The following is a 24770-nucleotide window of genomic DNA, read 5'->3' on the forward strand; positions in this document are numbered from 1 at the left end:
AATTTGTATTGTATTCTCTCCAGGCCAAACCAAATTGTTTCTGTGTTTGGTCACTTGAAATGTTGTACTTATATACTATCACATTTACTATAAAAAAATCTCATGAAGAAATTATATATATAATATGAGATGTGAGTTAACAATTCATAATAGTAACTGATGTAAGAAGTTAAATATCAAATCCTGCATAATGAGATCATGATCACAACAATATACTCTTTCAGCATATCAAGTCTTAAATAACAGTTGATGAATTAATGTGGTCATAAAATATGGTTCCTTTAATAATAGTTACTCTTTCAGCATATCAATATTTCCTACATTAAATAACAATTGATCAACTATATATAAACTGTTGGTGATGGGTATAATATATAATAAACTATAAACAAAACAATTGATCCACTCTAATAATTATTACTCTTTCAGCTATAGTCAATAGAGTATTCCTTTCAAGCACACTCAGTGTTAAAATAGAAAATTCAACTCACATATTAAAATTTGAAACAATTAAAAAAAATTAAAAGTTACTAAAGAAGTGAAATATTTTATCTCTGTTATTTCATATGCACATATATAATTATTTTTTATATTTATATACTTTAGATGTTGAGAATGGCTGCGTTTGCCACTTTATGATATCTCTCTCCTCCTCCTCCCACCTCTCTCTCTTCTAAACTCGTACCCTTCCCTTTCCCTGCACTCGATTCCCTTTGTTTTCTATTCGTTCTAGGGTTTGAAATTATGGGGCTCTCCTTTCTCAAGAAACCCATAAAATATTGAACCTCTCTATATTAAAATTATCCACATATTTTACTATATTTTTCTTGTTTTCTGTTCTCTTTAGCTCTCTGTGTATGGCTGGCTTAGACTTGGGCTCAGCATCTCGCTTTGTTCATCAGCAGCTCCAAATCCCCGACCTCCACCTCCAAAGACCACCGGATTCTGAAGATGATCACAACACCCCCAACCGCAACAACCTTTTCTCCTCCGACCACCACCAAAACGACGTCGATGATGACAACCCTAATCATCAAGGGCTTGATCTTGTGACCCCAAACCCTGGTTCGGGGGATTCTGGAGGTAGACGCTCCAGAGGTCGACCTCCAGGATCAAGGAACAAGCCCAAACCTCCCGTGATCATAACTCGGGAGAGCGCAAACACTTTGCGAGCTCATATTTTGGAGGTCAGCAGTGGCTGTGATGTGTTTGAATCCGTTGGAACATATGCGAGAAAAAGGCAGAGAGGGATTTGTGTGCTCAGTGGGAGTGGTATGGTAACCAACGTGAGCCTGCGTCAGCCAGCCGCGGCTGGCGCAGTTGTCACGCTGCACGGCAGATTCGAGATTCTGTCGTTGACTGGCTCGTTTCTGCCGCCCCCTGCGCCACCCGGGGCCACTAGCCTGACCATATTTTTGGCTGGTGGTTCGGGCCAGGTTATGGGTGGAAATGTTGTAGGAGCACTCATAGCATCTGGGCCTGTTATTGTCATAGCCTCATCGTTTACCAACGTAGCTTATGAGAGGTTGCCCTTGGAGGAAGAGGAGCAGCTGCAGATGCAGCAGCCTGTGCCGCAGTCTTCGGGCGGCGGAGGCAGTGGCGGTGGCGGTGGAGGAATAACCAACCCCTTTCCAGATCCGTCTTCGGGACTTCCCTTCTTCAATCTTCCGCTCAATAACATGCCTCATCAGCTGCAGGTTGATAGTTGGGGAGGAAACTCTGCCGGGCGGCCGCCTTATTGATAGTTTTGCTAGCTATAGGTCAGGTCATGACCAAGGTCAGAGAATCGATCCTTACATCAATATCAATCACCCCTCATCTTGTACAATTATTTTTCTTGCTTAATTTCTTTTTCTTTTTCTCTTGTCCTAACTTCAATTTGGTTCCTAATTTTAAGTGCTTTTTTAATGTGTTGTTGTTGATGATCATCTCCATATGGAATGATGATGGAAGTTGGATTTTGGAACTCCCTTTTCTTAATTAGAAATGGTTTCAAAGAATATTGTAGCTTTGATTGATATAAAACTTGTCTGAAATTATGATAATATTGTTGATAAGTAATTATGTTACAAGAACCACAAAATCTAACATAATTAAGATTTAATAAATTATTGTTATTATAATGCATAAGATTAATACAGATCGAGTTATAAACTATATGATTGTTAATCATGTATAATATTGTCTTCTGAACTTTGGAGCCTTGTCATGAAAATGATTCACTTTTGCCTTTTCTATATGTAGGATGTATATATATATATATGGGCATATATATATATAATTGCTATATCAAGCTTTCCACTCCCAAGGATATGTACTTATATGGATATATACTTATATGATCTTGGTCATTTGAAATATTATAAACCTATATTTATAAAATTATATATATATATATATATATATATATATATATATATATATATATCTCTCTCTCTCTCTCTAACTGCATATATATCTTCTTTTTTTGGGTCAAAATACTGCATATATCTTAGCACATGAAATATACAATCTCTCCAAATCTTATACCAATACAAATAAAGAAAACAACCAAATATGAATATAAGAAAGCAAAAGCTGTCATAGTTTCAGTGGTATATCACCCACCCCATGTTCATAATAAAAGTTCGACACTTGCTTTTCCACTCATTCTTCCCTAATTAAAAAAGGCTCTCACATCTGGCCACTTCACCCACACAATCAAATATATATATATTTTAAATTAAATCATCCTAGTATATTGCACACTGCTCTCTTAGACATCATCAACCCCAGTTGCTCCAGTTATTCTTAAAACCATATTATATATTATAATAAGGGTTCTTTTGTTGTTCACACTTTTCTCTTTCTCCTAAAATACTCTATATATATCTCAGAGCTTCTTCCATTCAAGAATTTTTCTTTATGGTACATATTCTTGGAGGACTTTTCTTTCAGAAAACAAAATTATTACTCGGGGGAACCCCCATTATGATTGTCTTTTTTTTGCTATTTGTTTTGTGCAATACATAGGTTTCGATTTGTTTTGTTCATTCCGAAAACGAAAATTTTATTTCGCAGTAGCAGAGACCAAGAAGATAAAGGAAAAGATAGTCTTACTTTGCTCATCAAGACATAAGGTTAATTCGACTGCCTTGTTTGATGCAAGAGTTTTTGTTTTAAGTTTTCATCTTGTGCCTTTGAGTGGATCAGTTAACTCTGTGACTGAATTCAGGACTCATTTTCTGTACAACAATAAAATAATTCAAACTTTACTTCCAAAATTCCTAAATCTGAAGCGAATACTGTGGCCAGCACATATCGGTTTCTTGATTTTCAAGCCATTGTTGCCTTTTTCTTTTCTGTCTTTTTATTTTATTTTATCAAAACCTTTTTCTTTGTTGATTTTCATTTCTTAATACATGTTTGATGTTGTGCATGCATTACATGCTATGTATATATCGAGCTATGTTGTCCATCCCAGTAATCAACAATATTCTAATGATCAGCCATGCATACTTTACCAATCCTATAATTTAGACAAGCGATTTGAAAAAAGAAGGAAAGTAATATTTGCCCAAACTATCATCGTGAAATAATCAGTTGAGGTTCCACCCAGAAATCAATTGACAATGTGGAGATAGCTTGTGGAAAATCCCTTAACTTTCTGATGCGGGACAAATACTCTGAACATATCTATGGTCCTTATTTAGTCTGAAAATTCCATCATATATTGCCATATATAGTCTGGTAAGAAGGCATTTTCCAATCTATGGGTACTTCTGTTTCTTGAATTCAACCATACTACTATATACATAAAAACGCAGTTCCAAATAAATCCAAAGTGCATATATATATTCTACCCCTCACCTATTTACATTATATAACAAGCATTTGGATTTTCATCACTAAACGTTTGTGGAGCATAGACATAGTGAATGAAATATGGAGCGTTGCTCTCTTTTGGTTTAACCTCCACCACCTTCATATCTCCCTTAGCTTCTACGACCCTGGTGATTGGCTCAGAAGATTTCTCACCACTGTCTTTCTCTTTCTCTTTCTCTTTCTTTTCCTCCTGTTTCTCTGCTGGTTTTGAGGCGCCCTTCTCCTCTTTTGTTTCTTCCTTTTTCTCTGCTGGTTTTGAGGCACCCTTCTCCTTCTCTTTTGTTTCTTCCTTTTTCTCTTCTGGTTTTGAGGCACCCTTCTCCTTCTCTTTTGTTTCTTCCTTTTTCTCTGGTTTTGGGGGCACAATTTCTGCATGTTTGTGCACCTTTTTTCGTAAATACGATACTAATTTTTCCGGCTCGATTGTTCCTTCCACTGTCAGAGTTTGTGCTTTCATGTCAGTTTTAACATTGTGAATACCTAGAATATACATCATTGACATATATGCTTCGTTAGAAATACCCTAAATGTAGATATACGTACGAATCTTCAAGAAAACTTTGAAATATGTTTAATTACCTTTTCTCTTTATTAACTTCTTCTTCAGATCTTGCTCACATTTGTTGCAATGCATGTTTACCTTCACCAATATTGTCCTTGAAATAGGCTTTGGAATCAAACAAAACAAAATTGGTTAACTATCTAGCTAGTGCATGCATTTCATCACTTTCATTTACATGTATATATCTGAGCTAGTTAAAGTTTAATTAATACTAAAAAAAGGTAAATATTGTGAACCTAACCAGGACCTCCAAGGTGCATAACGAACACGACGACCGACCCTTATGAACAAATTGATGAATAAGTTTAAACACTTGACTCCCTTTGAATTCTATCACCATATGGTACATTTCCTTTCTAAACTCTCAATTCAAGCAACTCATCATCCAAGTGGAGAGAGGCCTAAGATCTTTTCTACGCAAGGCTTCTCACATAAACTCTCAACAACGCCCCCTCTTGCGCTACTTGAGCAAAGCAACCCAAGATCTTTAAACCTACTATGGAAGGCTTCTAAATTCCAATGTTGGATAAACGGGCAACATCTATTTATTGGGAGTTGCTAAGCAAACCTAAGAATTTGATTAGGAAACCAAGCACTAAAGAAGATCACCAGTAATGTATAACTAAAAAGCAAACTTTAAAAAAATATTGTCCATAGGAAACCAAGCACTAGAGAAGATCACTAGTAATATAGGTACATTATTTACCCATAGGTAAATTGTTTTACAATATACTTATAAATGTGTATAGGTATTATTTGTAGAGGAAAATAGGTTCATTTAAAAAAATACGTACATTGTTTTACTAGGTACATTATTAGAGAAAAAAATACGTACATTATTTGGAGAGAGAAACTAGGTTCATTTAAAAAAAATTATTTTTCATAAAACAAATAATAGGTACTTTATTCAAAGAGAAAAGGGTACATTATTTAGAGAAAAAAAAGGTTCATTTAAAAAAATATATTTTTCTTAAAACAAACAATAAATAGATTATCAAAATATTTTTCAACATAATTAGAATGTACACTATTATTCATAAAACTATAATAAAATAGATTACTAGTAGTATAATTCATAAAAGGAAAACAACAACAAAAATTTATTAAATAAACCAAAACATTAATCACATGTAGATTACTAATACGTTAATGTTGAATTTAATATTTTGTTTCAAATAAGTTTCTAAATTAATTCCTACATCCATTACAACCATTTGAAGATCTTTCCAAATTCAATGTGTCATTAGTTTACACCCCCACATAACACATTAACTTGTAAATAGGGGTAGTTTTGGAATCTTAAAAATATAATAAATCAGATTTTAAGCTAGATTAGGTATCTTGCTTACTTGGATCCTAGTCATCGGGTTTTATTTGAAAAAATTGGGTATTTTAAATAGAAAAATAAAGAAAAGGATTGTAGGTGATTAAAAATGAATTTTATAGGTATAAACTCAATTTACTTAAAAAAACAAAAAGGGCGGCCATGACTGTTCAGTAAACACAGTTTCTATCAATGAAATACAATTGAAGATAAAATCAAATAATTCAACCTCGATTCGATTGTTAAGTAGTGGTAAATTGTTTAAGATAAAATCAAATAATATATTGAGCAATAAATTGTTTAAGCATATGGGTGAGAGTGAGCACCGTACTTCTTTTGTTTCCTTCACTATTTTTTTCTCTACAACGGGGGTTTCCTTGATCTGAATTTTGGGTGATACCAACTCAATCTTTTTCTTGCAAAGCTTCTCTAGCCGTTTCTGAATTTGTACTGGGTCGAAAACACCTTTTGCCTTTATCTCTCCTTTCTCCATGTCTACCTCCACATTGTGAATCCCTGTTTACATAACGCACCATCATCAGTTGCCTCAAATATATGAACGATATATACAATACAAAGGAAAACCCACATAATTAAGGACTATAGACTAGACAAATGTTTATGTTGCCGAATGTATTCAACGTATTCAGGAAAAAATCAATATGATTAATGATCTAGATTCATGGTCTGATAAGATAAACATCTTATGTTGTCTCGGCAAGTACATGCTCTACCTCTTCTCATTTCTTCATAAGAAATAAAGTTTTATTTTTTAAATTTTTTAAAATTGGCTTATATATGTAGAGAAAACCATGATGTGGAATGAACAGAAAAGGAACATTTGGATACCTGGGGTAGCCATAAGTGGCTTCTTGATCTCACGTCCACACTGCCGGCAGTGCAGGTTGACTTTGTAAACAGCATTGATTACTCCACCATCTTTCTCCTTTTCTTTCTTTTCATCTTTTTCTTTGTCTTTCTCTTTCTCCTTAGCTCCATCTTTTGCTGCCATTTTAGCAGCAAAGCTTTGATGTGCAGCAAAAGAGGGATTTCAAAAACAAGTAAATTAATGTAAATCTATGCACTTCGGAAATAGTTTATAGGTAGAAGAAAAACCCATCTAGAATGTTTAAAAAGTAAGAAATTAAGAGTAATTAATTAATGAAACTTTAGTCTTTGCTTTGTTTTTCAAGGCAATGTTTTGGTGGGAATTTATGTGGAAGTGGTTCAACTGCCTTTGATAATTGAATCATTGGAGAAAATATTATTCATTCCTTGTGGTAGATTATCCATTAGATCAGTCACACAACCAACCACAACAACCTTTTCTTCCTCTGACCACCACCAAAACGACGTCGATGGAAATCCGGTTTGCCACTCAATAACTTAGTTTCTTTTTTCTCTTGTCCGAACTTAATTTATTTCCTAATTGGAAGTTCGTTTAAATGTGTTGTTGATAATAATGATAATTCTCCATGGAATGTTATGGAAAATTTTGGAACTAGCTTTCTTAATTAAAAATGGTTTCAGAGAATGTTCTTGATAATCTAATGGAAAATGCTACGGAGACTACATTTTATACATCACCTTGTGTACCACCTCTTCCCTAAGCCAACCCATAAGCCTAAAAAAGCCCTACCAACATCCCCCAAAGAAGCGACGTCGCAGCCACATCACCACATCCATAAAATATTTGGGGAAAACATGGTTTTCAAAGATCTACCTGCGTATAAAAGTGAACAAATAAACAAAAACAACTACTTGACAAAGAACAATTGAGTGATTTGCAGCAACCTCCGTCAATAACGATGTAGACCAAATTTAGACAACATGATCAGTGTGTGAGAGCGGATTTTGAGAGGCAATCTGAGCATGGCTCAGAAGAAATCATCACAAGGGGCTTGTTATTCAAAATGCCCAAGTAGACTTATTCACTAACCAAAAAGAAAAAGTTAATGCAGAGGCACTAAAGCTTCTTCCTCATCTCCATATGTGGAGTTTTTCTTTGAGACTCACTGAATGAGAGAGCGGCTAGAGTTTTTCACTCTTCTAATAATAGTCCCTAGGCTTTTAGTTGTTATAGTCCCTGAATTTAGACTCGATTTGCATTTGATCTTCAAATTTGCAAAAATGGTTTTTCTAGCTGCAGAACTCCACTTCCGTTAGCAGTGTTGGTTACTTTTTCTGTCAAATTAAGTGGCAAAACACTATTTTTTACGTTTTTTTAATGGAAAAAGAAATCGTATTTTTACCTTTATCCTCTTGCTTTCTCCTTCTTTTTCATTTGATTTGGTCAAGATTGAGGAGATCGGATGGGTGGAGAGAGAGAGAGAGAGAGAGAGAGAGAGAGAGAGAGAGAGAGAGAGAGAGAGAGAGAGAGAGAGAGAGAGAGAGAAGCCATGGGATGTGGGTGGACGAATTTGATGGATGAACTAAAAAAGAATTAAAGAAGGCAAATTCACCCCACTATTTGAACAAAATAGTGTGGTGAACTTAGATGTTTGATGGATGTAAATAAAAAAGAATTAAAGAAGGCAACTATGTTTTGTTGTTTGTTCTTGTGGTGTTGGAAATGGTGGGTTTGGGTACAAAGTGGTGGTGGGAGTGGTGGCTTGTGCGAGTGATGGGGGTTAGATTTGAAGTGACAATTTTACCCTTAAATTTAGCATAAAATTTAACAATCTGACGGCACGATCAACACTGCTAATGAAAGTGGAGTTGAGGGAGTATAACAACCATTTGCGAATTTGAGCACTAAAATGCAAATCGAGTCTACATTTAGGGACTATGACAACTAAAAATGTCCCTATTACTTCATTGATATGGATCTAGATCCTTTGCTTTGATTTCAACTTGACACATCATCCTTAAATAAAAACCTAATTCTATCATAATTAAAAAAGAAAAAAAAAACCCTAATTGAACTAATGGACACTTAATTTTTTGTAGCATTTTATTCTTTTTTATTCTTCCTTTCTCCACAACTCTCCCCCCAACAGAACTTAGAGCAAAAAAAACCTCTACGCTAAGCATATATGCACGAATGTTGCTAGTTTTGTATTTTTCCTGATTCCTTGGTATTGTACCAAAGGACGCGAGGAGCAAGCAAGAAATTGACATGGACGACAAAGGAATCCCTTTCCTAGAACCACCCTCATCATCTCAATTGACATAGGAGAGAGAAGTTTTTTTTATAAAGAAAAGAGAAGGGGGGATGATATGATATGTTAAGTTGAAATCCCTTAGATAAAATTTTAATAGGGTGGCATGTGAACCAAAGTGAAGCATATCCTAGCAAAGAAAATCAAAGTAAAGCATCTGGATAAGGAGCATTTTTGTTCACCAATTTAATCTAATGCGTCTCATCACCACCATTTTCAAAAATTGACACATGTTCATGGGTATAACCATAATTAACTTTTGCTTATTATTTTTCTGATGATATTATGAGAGAGATATACCTAAACCTTTTTAATAAAATTAAAAAAAAAACTAATTATTTCGTTGGTTGTAGAAAGAAGGTGGGTAAGGAGGTGAGAAGGTTGCCGAGGGTGGGTTGGGGTGGCTGACGAGGTTGGATGGGTCAAGTGGCTGTTGGATTTTTTTAAAAATGTTTTTAATTTTATTAAAAGGGTTTGGGTATTTCTGTGTTATAATAATATCATCAAAAAAATAATAGGAAAAAAGATAACTATGTTTATACACATGGATATGTGTCAAATTTTGTCAAGAATGATGAGGGTACAAATTCGGTTAAAGTGGTGAATAAAAATGCTCTCGTAAAAATGCTATGTTTTTGACCTAATAAGCCCTGTTGCATGTCCACGTGTGGACTATGTTGACACATATCATTCTCTTATATTATCGGAGCAACCTTTTGTGTTCAAGTGCAGATTCCATAAATAAATGTGTCCCACGTTGTTCCTTTTGTCACCTTTAAATAACCCATCATTCACCAACCTACCTTTGCATTGTTCCTTTTGATACCTTTAAATAACCCATCATTCACCAAACCTACTTCTTTTATCACAAAAAGTGTGTCGGAGAGGAGAGTCTTAGACCTAGCTATGGCTTCAGAATCAAAACCCTTGCAAATTCAAGACTTAGTGATAATGACTCCAAGTTACATGATTTTTCATCCTCGCCCGTACATATTTGTTCTTGGGCCCTCAAGCCCAAAACATATCTTGTTAGGGGAAGATGAAATCTGCTCATATAAGGCACTTTCACATTCCTCATTGTGAGACCCTGATTATTTTGAGGTGCTCAGAAAATAGTGTTTAATTTTGAGAGAGTTTTATGGAATTTTCGAATGGAAAATATTGGGGTTATTAGTGTTTAAATGTAATTTGCACGAAAATGCCCTTAAGTGATTTAGTGAGGTTTTTATTAAGGATCTTTGAGAAATTGAAGTTGGAAAATTATAATTATTTGATACAAAAATAGAGCTTGAGTTCATGAGAGCGTAGGTGCAAAAGGTTTGAAAATCGGAGTTAAAACGAGGAAGTTATTAACTTTCAAAGTTTAAGGGGTTAGTATATATATATATATATATATATGTGTGTTTTTTTCAGAATTTATGCATTTATACATTACGTACTAAGAACAACAAAAAAGAAAAGCAGAGAAGAGGAGTCCACGTCCATGTGGGTCTCAGTCTCCATGCAAATGTGGAGGTTTCTGATATTACACAGCACAAAGACAAAACATGGAGGAAAAGCACATATATTCTTTTTTTTAAAAGAAAAGAATTTTCATTTAATATATTATATATTTCTTGTATATTCATTTAATATATAAAAAAACAATGTAGATAACTTCGAGTTTCTTTAAGATAACATTGGAACAGGTAAAAGTCTAGTTTTTAGGATTTGGATTTAGGATTTAAATTTTTTTATATTGAAACTTGAATTGATATCATTTATTTATCTTGAATGATGCTCTTCTAGTGCAAGAACTAGAATAGGCTATCATACCACCATAACTCCTACGTTAAAAGAAAACACATTACTTTATTAGAATACCAAATCAAAGAAAATGTGATAGATGCAAATTAGATAATGACCATGGTTACAAACATTAACGAAATATAAATGATATAAAAACAATAATAAATTGTGTAATACTCACCAATTTTACACTTTTTTTTTTAATCACCAATTTTACACTTCCATACAACTTACTATTAGTGCATGTGTTACAAACATTCTTTTAAGGACCTTTCCTATTGAGAGGGTCAATAGTACACTAAACTCACACACATTACACGGATGCTAGGACTCGAACTCAGGAGGGTCCTTTGCACAAAAGAAACATTGAACCCTCACAATATATTCAATCTGAAGTAATTACCATGTAGATGATTTACCATATCTCCCTATGCATTATTGTTTATCCTTATTGCTTGTCTGTTATGTTTGAAACGGAAAAGTATTGTTGTTATTCATTGTATTTAGTCATTTCAAATTTATGATACATTCATATTCGATTTTACGTACATTACACTATTTCTTTTCATAATCTATATACATTGTATTTATTTTCTTCCATAAAAAGATCTTTACCAAAAATGCCGATCACCCAATTTGAACCTACTTTATAAAACCGATAAAAAAAGCCACACAGACAAAATAAGAAAAAAAAAAAAAAAACCGATACGTTATGGTACACATAAAAAGAATTAAAACCATTTACCACACGACAAATATAGATAAAGAGTAAAGTCGACCATATACACCATGTAATTATTTTCCAATTCACATATCCTTTATTTTGTTTTCATTTTTATTTTCTCCATATATCACAACATTAACCTTTTGTTGGGTTTGGTAAAACAACTAACTATTTCCAGGAATTTGCATTCAAGGCCATATGCCCAAGAGTATTTATATATACGGGGGTGCAAACACATAGAGAAGCACAAGTAGACTGTGAGCTTCTTCTCTCTGAGTGTGCGACTGTTTTCACCCTTTCTCTGAGTATAGTGATCACAAAGTAAAAGAGCAGAGTTAGGTATACAATCATGTTGGGTTTGGTTTTGGGAGTTGGAAGGGAGCTTGGATCCTCCATGTGGATGGTCCTTTTGTGCAGCCTTGGTGCTCTTGTGACCCTCAAATGGCTTCTGCAGAATGCAAACTCCTGGTACTATGAAACCCCGCTGGGTGAAAAGAAGTACTCTCTCCCTCCTGGTGACTTGGGCTGGCCTTTCATTGGCAACATGTGGTCTTTTCTCAGAGCTTTCAAGTCCTCCAACCCTGAAGCCTTCCTCAACTCCATGGTTTCCAGGTTCACACCTCTCTCTCTCTCTCTCTCTCTCTCTCTCTCTCTCTCTACAATTATATGTATTTTCTTTACTTTGTCTAAGCCAGATGAATTATCTGGTACCGGATATAAATTTACAGTATCTAGTACATTGTCGATATTCTGGTAACCATTATCCTCAATTCTTTTACAAAATAAAATGCTGGAGGCATTTTGATATCGTAATACGATGCCATGAGGATTCGAACTTGAGAACTCTGATCTACAGGCCCTTTTCCGCTGGACTAGACTCCGTTGGCAGTTATACCAGTGTTTTTGATGATGTGAATGGAAGAGTTTCTTTATGCTCTCCTCTTCTGGTCACTTCGAGTTAAAAGTGAAACACACACTCGCACACATCTAACTGGATTGCCTTATCAATGAACAATGCAGGTTTGGTCATACTGGAATCTACAAAACCTTCATGTTTGGGAGCCCAAGTATCATCGTTACAACGCCTGAAGCAAGTAAAAAAGTTTTAACAGATGATGATGCATTTAAACCCGGGTGGCCTATTTCCACAGAGGAACTAATTGGAAAGAACTCATTCACTAGCATATCTTTTGAAGAACACAAACGTCTACGAAAGCTAACAGCAGCTCCAGTCAATGGTTATGAAGCATTGTCCGTGTACACGACGTATATCGAAGAGAGGGTCATATCATCTTTGGATAAATGGTCCAAAATGGGAGAAATAGAGTTCTTAACTCAACTCAGAAAGCTTACTTTCAGGATTATCATGTACATCTTTCTCAGCTCAGAGAGCGAGCCAGTCATGGAGGCTCTGGAGAAGGAATATACAATTCTTAACTATGGAGTTAGAGCCATGGCAATCAATCTTCCGGGATTTGCATACCATAAAGCACTTAAGGTGAGGGAATTATTGTTTTCGTAACATGGACATTAGTATTTGCATTTTGTTTTAGCATCTAACCAAGTCATTTTCATTTCAGGCTCGGAAAAATCTTGTCTCTGCATTTCAATCCATTGTGGATGACCGAAGAGCTCAAAGGAAGGCTGGAAACTACGTGGCAAAGAAGAAAGATATGATGGATGCTCTGCTAGATGTTGTTGATGACGATGGAAGAAAACTTACAGATGCGGAAATTATAGATGTTCTGTTAATGTACTTGAATGCAGGCCATGAATCTTCTGGCCATACTATGATGTGGGCTGCCGTTTTCTTACAAAAACACCCAAATTTTTTCCAGAAAGCTAAGGTACATGAATTTACGTAGTTTTGGATCAAGTTCTTTTATTTTGTCCTTTTTTTTTTTCAATATTGGGGACTTATTTACCTTTGCTGATTTGCTAAAATGTTTGGTCAATGCAGGCAGAGCAAGAAGAGATTGTAAAAAGGAGGCCACCAACACAGAAGGGCATGACGTTTAAGGAATATCGAGAAATGGAGTATCTTTCCCAGGTACATAAGTGACTTCACTTCCATTTTTTTTTCAGCCCCTTCCATCATATTCCAGCTAACCCGTTTAAACTCCATAGGTGATTGATGAAACTCTTCGTGTCGTAACATTCTCCCTTACCGTTTTTCGAGAGGCAAAGAAAGATGTCAATATAAACGGTGAGTGCATGTTTCTAAATGTTTTGTTTTAGAGGAAACAGAATTTGTATATTTGTTCAATTTATCTGTTTTGATGTGGAACCACCTTAAAAAATTTACTTAATGGCTTTGATTTCAGGTTATAGCGTTCCTAAGGGCTGGAAAGTTTTGGTCTGGTTCAGGAGCATTCACTATGATTCTGAAATATATCCAAATCCACTGGAATTCAACCCTGATCGATGGGATGTAAGTTCAGAATCACTTTTGATGTACTGATAATTATGGCGAACAGTAATTTATATCTTGGATCTGACTTGTTTAACTGCTCTCTGCTGGCTCAGAACTACACACCCAAACCGTTAACTTTTCTTCCCTTTGGAGCTGGAAGCCGGCTGTGCCCCGGAAATGATCTTGCTAAGCTGGAAATCGCTATCTTCCTTCACCATTTCCTCCTTAACTATAGGTGAGTCATCTTGCAACCAAATTCCTCTCCATGACTAAAATTACAATTTATTTATTTGTTTTTTTTTATTTTTTCTGTGTGTTCTTTTAATGTTTCTGTAATTTGGTGCTGCAGGATGGAACCTACTAATCCGGACGGCCCATTGATGTACTTGCCACACACTAGGCCAAAAGACAATTGCTTGGCAAGAATCAAGAAATGTGGATCTGCGTAGATATGAGAGGAGAAGTGAAGAAGGAAACAGTTAAAGGTTATGAAAACACAGAGTTTATGTCTGCCTCATATATTAGCTTTTAGCTTCTATGTTTTTTGGTTGGAAAAGTTTTGAACTTAGATCTGCCCATCTTGCAAACCAAGCTATAAGAGCTGGTGATTGTGCATTTGCAGGCTTGTTTGATCTGTCACCATGTTGGTTTCTCTAAATAAAATTGTTGGAAATTAAACCAGCATTTACTGTTGTTCATGGTTTTGTCCTTTTAGTTTTTTGAGTTTTCTTGTGTGCTTTTGCCCTTTAGTATGTTTGGTATTTTACTTGGAAACAGTTTTTGAGTCCAAAGTCCATAATTTGTGTTCCGTAAGGCTCATTTTTTGAAAAACCATCTAAAAAACAACTATAAAAAAACCCACTTTTTAAAAACACAAAAGTGAAGGTTTAAGAATTTTTTTGCTAACGGGGTCTAGCCCAATGGAAGAGGGCTTTGACTTGCAGACTAGAGGTCTCATATTCGAATCCCCATGGCATCATAGTTGTGTGTGTTTGTGAAAAATCCTCATCCCCTGTTGTTTAGACTAGCACTAGTTTTTTTCTTCTCAAAAAGCCCCCCACCCCATGCCTCTCTCTCTCTCTCTCTCTCTCTCTCTCTACCCTTGACCTAGTCATCTCTTCTGATTCTGACTCGGACTTGGATAACGACGACGTTTCACACCAACTGGTCAACTCGAAGCTCGACCCGATCTAGACCTACTCCCAAAACTCACCCTCCTAGATCCTCCGATCCTTATGTTGGATAAAACTGAAACTCTAAGACTTGCTTAAACTTTGAACACAAAAGCTATAGCTCAAAGTTTCGAACTTGATTAATTGAATTGAATGAAAGAGTACAATTTTAATAGGGAAAATAAAGCTACTACTGCAAGTAAAATGATCGTCACTTAGCAAATTTTAGCAAATTTTGTGGAGCCACAATCACGAAGCATGAAAAACAAACATGGTTACCCTCACTAACCATGACTCCTACAAACTAGGGATTCTCCTATAGTATAGATATCACTGATCTCCTAACTATAGGCAACAACTATTATTAAAAATAAATAACTTAAAAACAAATCTTAACACCCTCCCTTAAATTGATTTTTGCAGAAAACAGTTTAGGATTTAAACTTCATCTCTAGTCCAATACTGATACCCTCCCTTGAACAATGACATGTGAAGAGCAAACTCCAAGTATGCTTCTGAGCTTCTCGAACACTGGCTGTTTGAGAGGATTAGTTAGGATATCCGCAACTTGGTCTTTACTCTTGCAAAACTCTAACTTAATCACATCATCTTTGCAAAGATCATGCAAGAAGTGATAATGAACATCTATATGTTTGCCTCCCATGCATAACTGGATTCCTTGAAAGCTTTATGGCAGAAACGTTGTCACAAAATATTATTGTTGGACCTTGCTGCTGATGACCAACAATTTCAAGCATTCTTCTCAGCCAAATGGCTTGGCAAGAACACAAAGCATTTGTGACAAACTTAGCTTCAGTTGTAGATAGTGTCACTCTGCTTCTTCTTTGAGGACCACGAAACAACACCTAAACTCATTAAGTACACATGCCCAGAAGTGCTCTTTCGATCATCAATATCCCCTTCATAACCAATGTGAGTGAAGCCAAAGAAAATTGCTTTTTCACTTGTGTAAAGAACACCAAAATCAGATGTTCCCTTTAAGTATCGAAAGATTCTCTTAACTGCCTTGAGATGCATCCCAGTAGGATTCTCCATGTAACAGCTTATCAAACTAACATCATGCATGATGTCTGGCCTTGTTGAATTAAGTACATTAGACTTCCAATAATTTGCTTGAAGTATTGTCAATTCTCTCACCATTGAGATCTCTTGTCAACTTTAAACCAATTTCAGTTGGTGTTCCAACTGGATTGCAACTCATCATCTGAAACCTTTCAAGCACTTCAAGAACATATTTCTTTTGAAAAATGAAGTTTCCAACAGCTGATTGTACTACTTCTATGCCAAGAAAGTAGTGCATCAGTCCCAAATCAGTCATATCGAACTCATTCATCATAGACTTCTCGAACTCATCAAACATATCACCATCATTTCCAGTTGAAATAAAGTCATCAACATAAAGATACACGATGAACATTTTACCTTCATCACCAACCTTAACATACAAAGTATGTTCATATGGACACTTTTGGAAGCCTTGTTTGACAAAATATGCATCTATGCGGCTGTACCAAGCTCATGGTGCTTGTTTCAGCCTATAGAATGCTTGTTTCCTTGTTGTACATAGCCTGGAGGTTGATCTATGAATACTTTTTCTTGCAATTTACCATGTAAAAAGGCAAACTTTACATCTAATTGAAAAATAGGCTAAGAGTTTTGAGCAGCTAAAGAGATTACCAAATGAATAGTATCTTGCCGTGCAACAAGGGCCAACACCTCTTTATAATCAACTCCATATTCTTGCTTGTATCCCTTAGCCACCAAATGAGCCTTATGCTTGTCATCCTCACCTTTCTTATTCAATTTGATTTTAAACACCCACTTCACTCCAACAGTTTTCTGAGCCTTAGGCCAATCAATTAGCTCCCATGTATGATTCTTCTTAATAGAATTGATTTCAGTCTCCATTGCTTTTTGCCATTTTGTATCTTTGACTGCCTCTTCAAAGGAGATAGGATTCGAATTTACAAATAAAGCAAAATGGGCAGTAATGTCATCATTAGAGAGTTCATCTCCACTTACATTATCAATCATCCAAGCAGGCCTCTTCCTTAGACATTGGTTTTCTGGTGGCTGCTCATTTGCCGGTGGAATTGTTGAAGAAATGGGCAAGTGTTCATCAGAGGATTGTATCTGTTGTCGAATCCTATTTTCTGCATCTTCAAAATCTACTGGAATCAACTGCTGTTCTTTGCCTTTTCCATTCCAATCCCACATATTTTCTTCATCAAAGACCACATCTCGGCTAGTAACCACCTTTTTAGTAGTTGGGTTGAACAATTTATATGCTTTGGAGTGTTCAGTCACCCCAAGAAATATGCATTTCTCACCTTTGTCATCAAGCTTCTTCCTCTTCACATTTGGAATATGTGCATATGTTATGCACCCAAACACTTTGAAGTGATCTACTGTTGGTTTCCTTCCACTCCGAGCTTCCTCATGCGTCATATTTTTAACAGAAAAAGTGGGACTTCTGTTCAAAACATGAATGGACCACAACGCCTCAGGTCAGAATTTCTTTGGAACTATCCCCTTGACCAACAAGCTTCTAACCATGTTGAGGATGGTTATATTCTTTCTTTTCGATACACTGTTTTGCTGAGGCTTGCTTATATGCAGCTTTGTAATGCCTTGCTCATCATAAAAAATTTCAAACTCCTTTGAACAATATTCTCCACCACGATCAGTTCGAAGAGTCTTAATGGTTCTTCCAGTTTCATTCTCAACTAGTGCTTTGAAGCTCTTAAATGCATCTAAAGTCTCTGATTTTTCCTGCAAAAAATACACCCATGCTTTCCTGCTAAAATCATCGATAAAAGAAACAAAGCGTTACTTTTTACCATTTGATATTGGTGTAATGGGACCGCATATGTTTGAAAGCACCAACTCCAGTTCGTTATGAGCTCTCCAGGCCTTTCCTTTTGGGAACTCATCATGGTGTTGTTTGCACACAATCTTCACAAATTTTGGATGCTTGTGTGATCATGGGAAGTCCAGTCACCATTTGTTTTTTATGAAGTGTTCTCAATCCATTGAAATTCAAATGACCATATCTAAAGTGCCACAGCCATGACGGGTCATCTTCTTTGACCATTAAGCAAGCTTCTACTGTCTTTATCTTCAGAAGAAATAATATATTTGATGTCTTTTGAACAACTGCAATGGCACCATTAGCTGGATAATAAATCTCACATGCATATTTCTGAATGGTTATCATATAACCTTTGTCTCACATTGATCAACACTCAACAAATTTATCTTTAAGTCAGGGACATAAAAGACATTTGAGATTGTCTCTACAAAGTTATTTTTAATTATAATCTAAATATCACCCTTTCCCATGACTTTCACAATAGAACTATCACCAAAACTCACAGTAGTACTAAAGTATTCATTTAGAAAGGACAAAGAAAACTTACTACCACTCATATGGTTCCTGCAACCAATGTCAATGTACCAAATGCCAACCAAATCACTATTCATAGCAACAAATTAAGTCAACCCCAAATTCCTCTCCAAATAATTAGTTTCCTAATAGGACATGGCCGTAATCTTGGCATACATTACTTTCCTACTGTATTTAGACAATCTGTATACATATAAATATGTACTATTCACACTTACTGAAATACATGAAACACATTTTCTACATGGTATCATCCTAAACCTTAGGATTTTCTCCTCTCGATCCTACCTCTCGCTTTCTTATCACCACCAACCCCTATGGCGTCCACATATTCTTCCTCTTCCTTTTTCACCATGCCCTCCTTACCCAACTCTTCCCTTTTCATCAAACTTACCGATTCATATTATCTTCAACGGCTTCGCCAAATCAAATCCTTCCTTATTGGCCATGACTTATGAAAATTTGTTGATGATACTCATCCCCGACCTTCTATTACTAGAACAACTCCCACCACCGATACAGATACCACCACCACCACCGCTACTCTCATCCAACCTAACCCTGCACATGCCCTTTGGTATCAACATGACCAACTCCTCATTAACTATCTTACAAGTACTTTCTCTGAGCCCATTCTTCATCTCATATTTGGCTGCAACACTGCCCGTGATATTTGAGATTGTCTTCAACACCATTTCTCTCAATCTTCTCAGGCCAATGAGACCACACTTCGTTTTCAGCTTATAGATATGCAAAAAGGATCTCAGACTATTGATGAATACTTGCGCCATGCCAAATCTCTTGCCAATGCCCTTGCCACCATCAATGAACCTATTCCCAACAAAGAACTTGTTACTGTGTTATGCTTCATGGCCTAAGCCCTGACTATAAGATGATAGTCACGGCTCTCCTTAATTTCCCCCATTCCGGTCTTCACTCACCGCCTTGTTTGCCTCCTCACATTTGAAGCTCAAAATCCTTGACCTTCTTCTGCTCAAACCACAACATTTAAGGCGACTCACCTTTCTCCCAATGGTGGCAGCTCACTCTCCAACCTTTCCTGTGGCAACAATCAATCCTCCTATCGGAGTGGTAGTCGCAGTGGCTGTCGTGGCTGGCGCAACTTCCCTGCTCTATGGCAACATTCATGGCCTACCTCCCAATCTTTTCTATAACAACACAACAGTCGTGGCCATCCACCGCTCTAGCATCCAGTGCTTTCTCTTCTTGGCATGGCTTTTGTCGCGTAGATACAGCTGCACCAAAATGGATTCAGTTGCATCCTCAACTTGTGATACTCGCAAGTGCACGAGCCGTTCGGTAGTATAGCATATGTAAGTGCGAGGTCGATCCCACGAGGATTGGTGATTGAATGATTCAATTCATTTTCCCTACACAAAACAGAAATGAAAAAGAAGGGAAATAAATAAAACAAGGAAGAAAGAAAATAACTAACTCAAGCAGATAAGTTCCCAAGTTCAATTAGATTAACGGATTGATTCTAGCTAATGTATGATTAAGCCATGGTGTGTGGTCATAACCTTGTGTTCCTAATTCCCTAATTTGATCATTTGTTGTCTAACCTAAAATTAAGCATTAGGAACCCATTAAGCATAGAAGAACAATTTAAACAACCAAGCATGTATCTAATCCCTGTTGTCGAATGTCCATACATACTCTTCCTATTCATAGTTCAATTCGAATTAAAGCATGGTGTATACTCTTAATTCAAACCAAGATAGCTAGCATGCAAGCCTTAATGGTGATCAATCATTCAAACTAGCATATTAACTTATAAGCATAATGAATAAGAACATGAACCATAATTGAAACTTGGAAACTAATCAAACTTGAGACTAAAGAAAAGAATTTACATAATGAAAAGTAAAGTGGAACTAAGAAAAACTTAAGGAAAATTTCAACACAAAAGATTTCATTACAACAATAGAAAACTAGAAAGAGAAACTAAGAGAATTTGAGGGAGAGAAGGGAAGGGAGCTCTAGAGAAGTGCTTGAGAGCTCCCCCCCTTGGGGTGTGTTTACAAGCTTAGAGAACCTCCCTATTTATAGGCCTAAGGAAGTGAAAAATCTGAATTCAATATGGCTAATGCATATAACACTTGTTTTATAAAATCTGAAATGGTTGATGCACTTGTATTAGAAAATTTGAATTGGTTGATGCACTTCACCAATAAATCCCACCAGTAGCCCTAGCTCATCTTCATGTCACCATGACCAAGCTTCCAACCAGCTCAATAGCTCATGCCTAGCTCACCATGACCAAGCTTCCAACCAGAAACAATAGCTCATCCTGAGGTCAGCATGACCAGCAACTTCAAGGGCTTACGAATTGGGCTTCCCTTAAGCAAATTAAGACTTTAAGCACTCAAACTTGAAGTTCGGAATGTCTTCTTTCTAGCCATATATCATTTGGGCCAATCCAAGGTCGGAGGAGGAAGTTAAGGCCAAAACAAATTGCTAACTCATTTTGCGCGCTGATAAAATCCATCCTGAGCATGGCTCTGTGTTTGCTAGGTAACAGACTCCATATTTATCCAATGGGGCTGAATTTTGGATATGTTATAGTACACACCCATTGGAACAACTTTCATGAAGAATGCGGCCTCATCCGAGCTGTGTAGGTTGCTGAAACAAATATTGCAATGTGACCTAGGGGTGGGCATAAAAACCGATAAACCGATCGAACCGACCGAACCAACCCAAACCGAACCGAAAAAGAGCGTTTTTTGACCAAATCGAAAAAGTCAAACTTGGACCTGAACCGAACCGAAGGTCAACGGTTCGGCTCTCGGTTCTAATTTTTTCAGAACCGGTGGACCTGAACCGAACCGGTTAATATATAAAAATATATATAATTTACACGTGGCCTCATGTGATTGGCCAAAAAAAGAAGAAGTGTGAGTGCTTGCACACCAGATCCCTTACGCAATTTTTTTTTTGCTGTAACCCTCACACACACGCACACACGCTACTCTCTCTCTCACTCAGTCTGAGTCTTCTCTTCGTTTTTTTCTTTTCGTTTTTGACCTAAACCTAGCGGCGCCTCACCTCTCTCTCTCTCTCTCTCTCGAGCTCGACCAGCCTCAGATCTCTCTCTCTCTCTCTCGAGCTCGACCCGCCTCAGCTCTCTCTCTCTCGACCCGCCTCAGCCTCAGCCTCAGCCTCAGCCTCAGCCTCAGCCTCAGCTCTCTCTCTCTCTCTCTCGACCCGCCTAAGCTCTCTCTCTCTCTCGACCGCGCCGCCTTCAGCCCTGCACGCAGCGGCAGGTCAGCTTCTCTTTCTCTTATCTGTTAAATTTTTTATCAGTCGCTTCTCAGCTTCAGCTTCTCTTATCTGTTAAATTTTTTTTCCCAGCGGCAGGTCACCAAATCGACATCTATTCCTTCCTCTCCTGCGATTTCTTCTGTGGGTTTCTTTGTCATATCAGTCAAAGGTGATTAAATTTATGGTTTATTCTAGCATCATCTTCCTTTGAATTTAGGGTTTATTCTAAATTAAATATATTTGAAATTGTGTTGTGATGATTATTTGAAATTGACAAAGAAATTATGAACTGTTATGATGAATCAGATGAAGATCTGTGTCTTTGAAGTTGAAGGGGAAAATAGAGAAAGATCGGTAGGGAGAGAGAGCCAAGGATAGAGAACTAGAGAGAGAAAGAGTGAGAACCAGAGAACTTGGGAGGGAGATAAAGAAACGGAGAGAAAGAGATATGAATTGGGTGGGTTTTCGAGACACAGGAAAAGAGAAGGTAGCCCAGTCTTAGATGGTTGTTTTAGAGACACAGGAAAAGAGAAGGTAGCCCATGCTCTAGATTATGCCTTCAATCTGGCATTTGATTTACATATTGGTTAATGTGGTCAATTCATTTAACTATATAATTTCGTGTAAAGAAAGAATTCCAGCTTGTGGAACTTTGTTTAACAGTCCAGCCAGATATGACTAGCTTTTGTAATGTGTTCTAATGGTTTAGAGTCTCGCTGTCCTTTTTCCTTTCTGTGAGGTATAAATTGGTCCTTTAATCTGTTTATATTTTGAAAACATTCATGAGGATCAGTTCTGTTTTTTTGTGTTTGGTGATTGATTGTTGACTGATATGTGTGTATTTTTGGGCAGATGAAAATATATTGATGGCACTGTAAGTTTTTTAGCACTATAAAAATATATTTGAATATGTAAAATAAGAAGTTGTCCTGTTTTATATTTTGGTTGATTTTACTTGGAGAGAGGTATTCAGATCTATTAAAGCTTGCTCTGAGCATATATGACTAGGTTTTGTATAAATCATGGACATGGGTAACGTGTGAGGGCTCAGCTGTTTTTCTTATGATTTAAATAAGCTACCTCCAAATCTTACAAGCCTGTAATGTTCATTCATTAATTTACTCATTCTTTCATTTTGGATGAATCTAGTTTGCTTTGGTTTTGTAGTCTGTTGATGGATAGAAAACTCTATTTAAATCTGGTTTTTGGATAATATATATGTTGTAGTCTGTTGATGGATAGGAAACTCTGTTTAAATCTGGTTTTTGGATAATATATATGTTTTAGTTTGTGTTAATTCTTGTAAGCGTTGTGTAGGTTGTTTTGTTAAGGCTTTTGGAAGAATGGATGCAGCAGATTTTTTGCAAGGATATTATCTTCATGTGTATTTTTGTGATGAGTTGTAATCTTTAATTTCATAAGTTTAATTTGGTTTGTGTATTATTTTTTGTAATGGTTTGTAAGAGATTATATTTCCTTTCCTTGGTTGGTTGGTTAAATGTGTGAATGTGAGATTCATGTAGTTTAGAAATTTAGATTGGAATGATGGATTTTTATAGGTTGAATTTACATAATTTCAGGTTTTGAAAGATAAGTAAAAAGTGTTTTGGGCTTGTTCATAAGAATTTAATAGGTTTTGGCAATTTGACAAAAAAAAATGTGTTTTGGCTTAATGAAAGTAAATCTGATTTGGGCTTTGTTTTGCTAAAAAAAAATGATTTGGGCTTTTTTTTGGTGAATTAAATAAGATTTGGGCTTTTGAAAATGTTGAAATTGAGCTCAAGCCCAAACCGATCAGAACTCAGAACCGAGGTCCATTTCTACTTCGGCCCAATTTCGGCTTTCACCCTAGACCCGACCCGACCCGAGAACCGAGCTCTCCATCGGTTTGGCTCACGGGTCGGCCAAATTTTGACCCTACCCGAACCGTGCCCAGGCCTAATGTGACCTACGGAACTGGACTGGCAGGGGGCTGTAGCCAAAATGAGTTTATCTTTAAGCTCTTCTTCCCTTCATCCAAATCAGGCCCTAACATGCTTGAATTGCATGAATTATGCTATCTTGCTCTATTTGCCTACAAAACACACAAAGGGAGGCAAATAACTTAGAATTATAGGAAACTAAGCAAAAGAAGTAAGTAAATTGGGCATGTATATGTATGAAATTATGAGCTTAACAGCTTTCAACCCCTATTAGCTCCACTTGATTCAACCTGCAAGCCACCTCCACGCCCAACCTCTACTCATGGCGTCCTCAACCCCGCTTGGTGTCCTACTTGTAACACCAACATCACACTCTTGCTACCTGTCCACACCCCTACCATGGCCCTGATACTTTTCCTCCCTTTACTAGAGCTCAGTTTGTGTCGCCATCTGATTCCACTTGGTACCCCGACACTAGTGCCGCCCACCAAATGACTAGTAATCCCACCAATCTCCAAAATCAACAACCATACCCGAGTAAAAATTATGTGTTCCTTGGTAATGGGGACTCTTTCTCAATCTCCTTTATTGGTTCTCTTCCCCTCTCTCTTGGCTCCACACCTTTGTCTCCCTAAAATATTTTTTATATTCTTTCTTTATGGACTAACCTTCTCTCTGTTGCTCGCTTCATGCGTGATAGTTTAGTTTTCTTTGTTTTCACACTCGACTTTTATCAAATATATGATTCATGCACTAGTTTTCTCCTGTTTCAAGGCCAATGTAAGGATGGACTCTATCCACTTTCTTTCTCTTCCAAAACATCCACAATTTCCTTGTGCTCTTGCTACTGTTCGCTCACCTTCCTAGCACCGTTGTCTTGGTCACCCATCTCAACCTGTAAGGATTTTGCTCTTAGCAAATCCACCCAACTTGCCTTTCCAATTAATAATAATTATGCTCCTTCTTTTTATTTAACTCACTCTGATGTATGGATATGTCTTGTTTCTTCTGTGAGTGGTTATCACTACTATGTTTTATTCATGAATGAGTTTTCACGCTACTCTTGGATTTATCCTTTGCGTCGTAAAAATGAGGTCTTACTCACTTTCAAATTTTTCTCGCCATGGT

The 24770-nt window shown here is 36.6% G+C and overlaps 2 protein-coding genes and 1 pseudogene across 4 annotated transcripts; 2 read left to right on the forward strand and 1 right to left on the reverse strand.

Moving 5' to 3' along the window:
* Positions 1 to 632: 632 nt before the first annotated feature.
* On the forward strand, positions 633 to 3294 carry LOC110756064 (AT-hook motif nuclear-localized protein 23 pseudogene; annotated as a pseudogene). The gene is made up of 2 exons (XR_002526609.2): positions 633 to 1777; positions 3061 to 3294. The product of XR_002526609.2 is annotated as an AT-hook motif nuclear-localized protein 23 pseudogene (transcript).
* Positions 3295 to 3597: 303 nt separating this feature from the next.
* LOC110756065 (Heavy metal transport/detoxification superfamily protein) lies at positions 3598 to 6857 on the reverse strand. 2 transcript variants are annotated; one of them, XM_021957449.2, is made up of 4 exons: positions 6600 to 6857; positions 6082 to 6266; positions 4444 to 4531; positions 3598 to 4299 (listed from the first exon to the last, which is right to left on the reverse strand). In XM_021957449.2, the coding sequence occupies exons 1-4, from the start codon at positions 6760 to 6762 to the stop codon at positions 3854 to 3856; spliced, it is 882 nt and encodes a 293-aa protein (XP_021813141.2). In that variant the 5' UTR covers positions 6763 to 6857; the 3' UTR covers positions 3598 to 3853. The 2 variants fall into 2 exon arrangements, with proteins under 2 accessions (XP_021813141.2, XP_021813140.2); XM_021957448.2 differs by having other exon boundaries at positions 3601 to 4344; positions 6600 to 6855.
* Positions 6858 to 11772: 4915 nt separating this feature from the next.
* Positions 11773 to 14461, forward strand: LOC110756077 (ent-kaurenoic acid oxidase 1-like). The gene is made up of 8 exons (XM_021957460.2): positions 11773 to 12035; positions 12444 to 12921; positions 13004 to 13270; positions 13384 to 13473; positions 13551 to 13629; positions 13748 to 13854; positions 13950 to 14071; positions 14186 to 14461. The coding sequence occupies exons 1-8, from the start codon at positions 11773 to 11775 to the stop codon at positions 14283 to 14285; spliced, it is 1506 nt and encodes a 501-aa protein (XP_021813152.2). The 3' UTR covers positions 14286 to 14461.
* Positions 14462 to 24770: the final 10309 nt, after the last annotated feature.

This window comes from Prunus avium, chromosome 2 (genome assembly GCF_965620075.1).
Source record: "Prunus avium chromosome 2, drPruAviu1.hap1.1, whole genome shotgun sequence".
In the NCBI taxonomy this organism is placed as follows: domain Eukaryota; kingdom Viridiplantae; phylum Streptophyta; class Magnoliopsida; order Rosales; family Rosaceae; genus Prunus; species Prunus avium.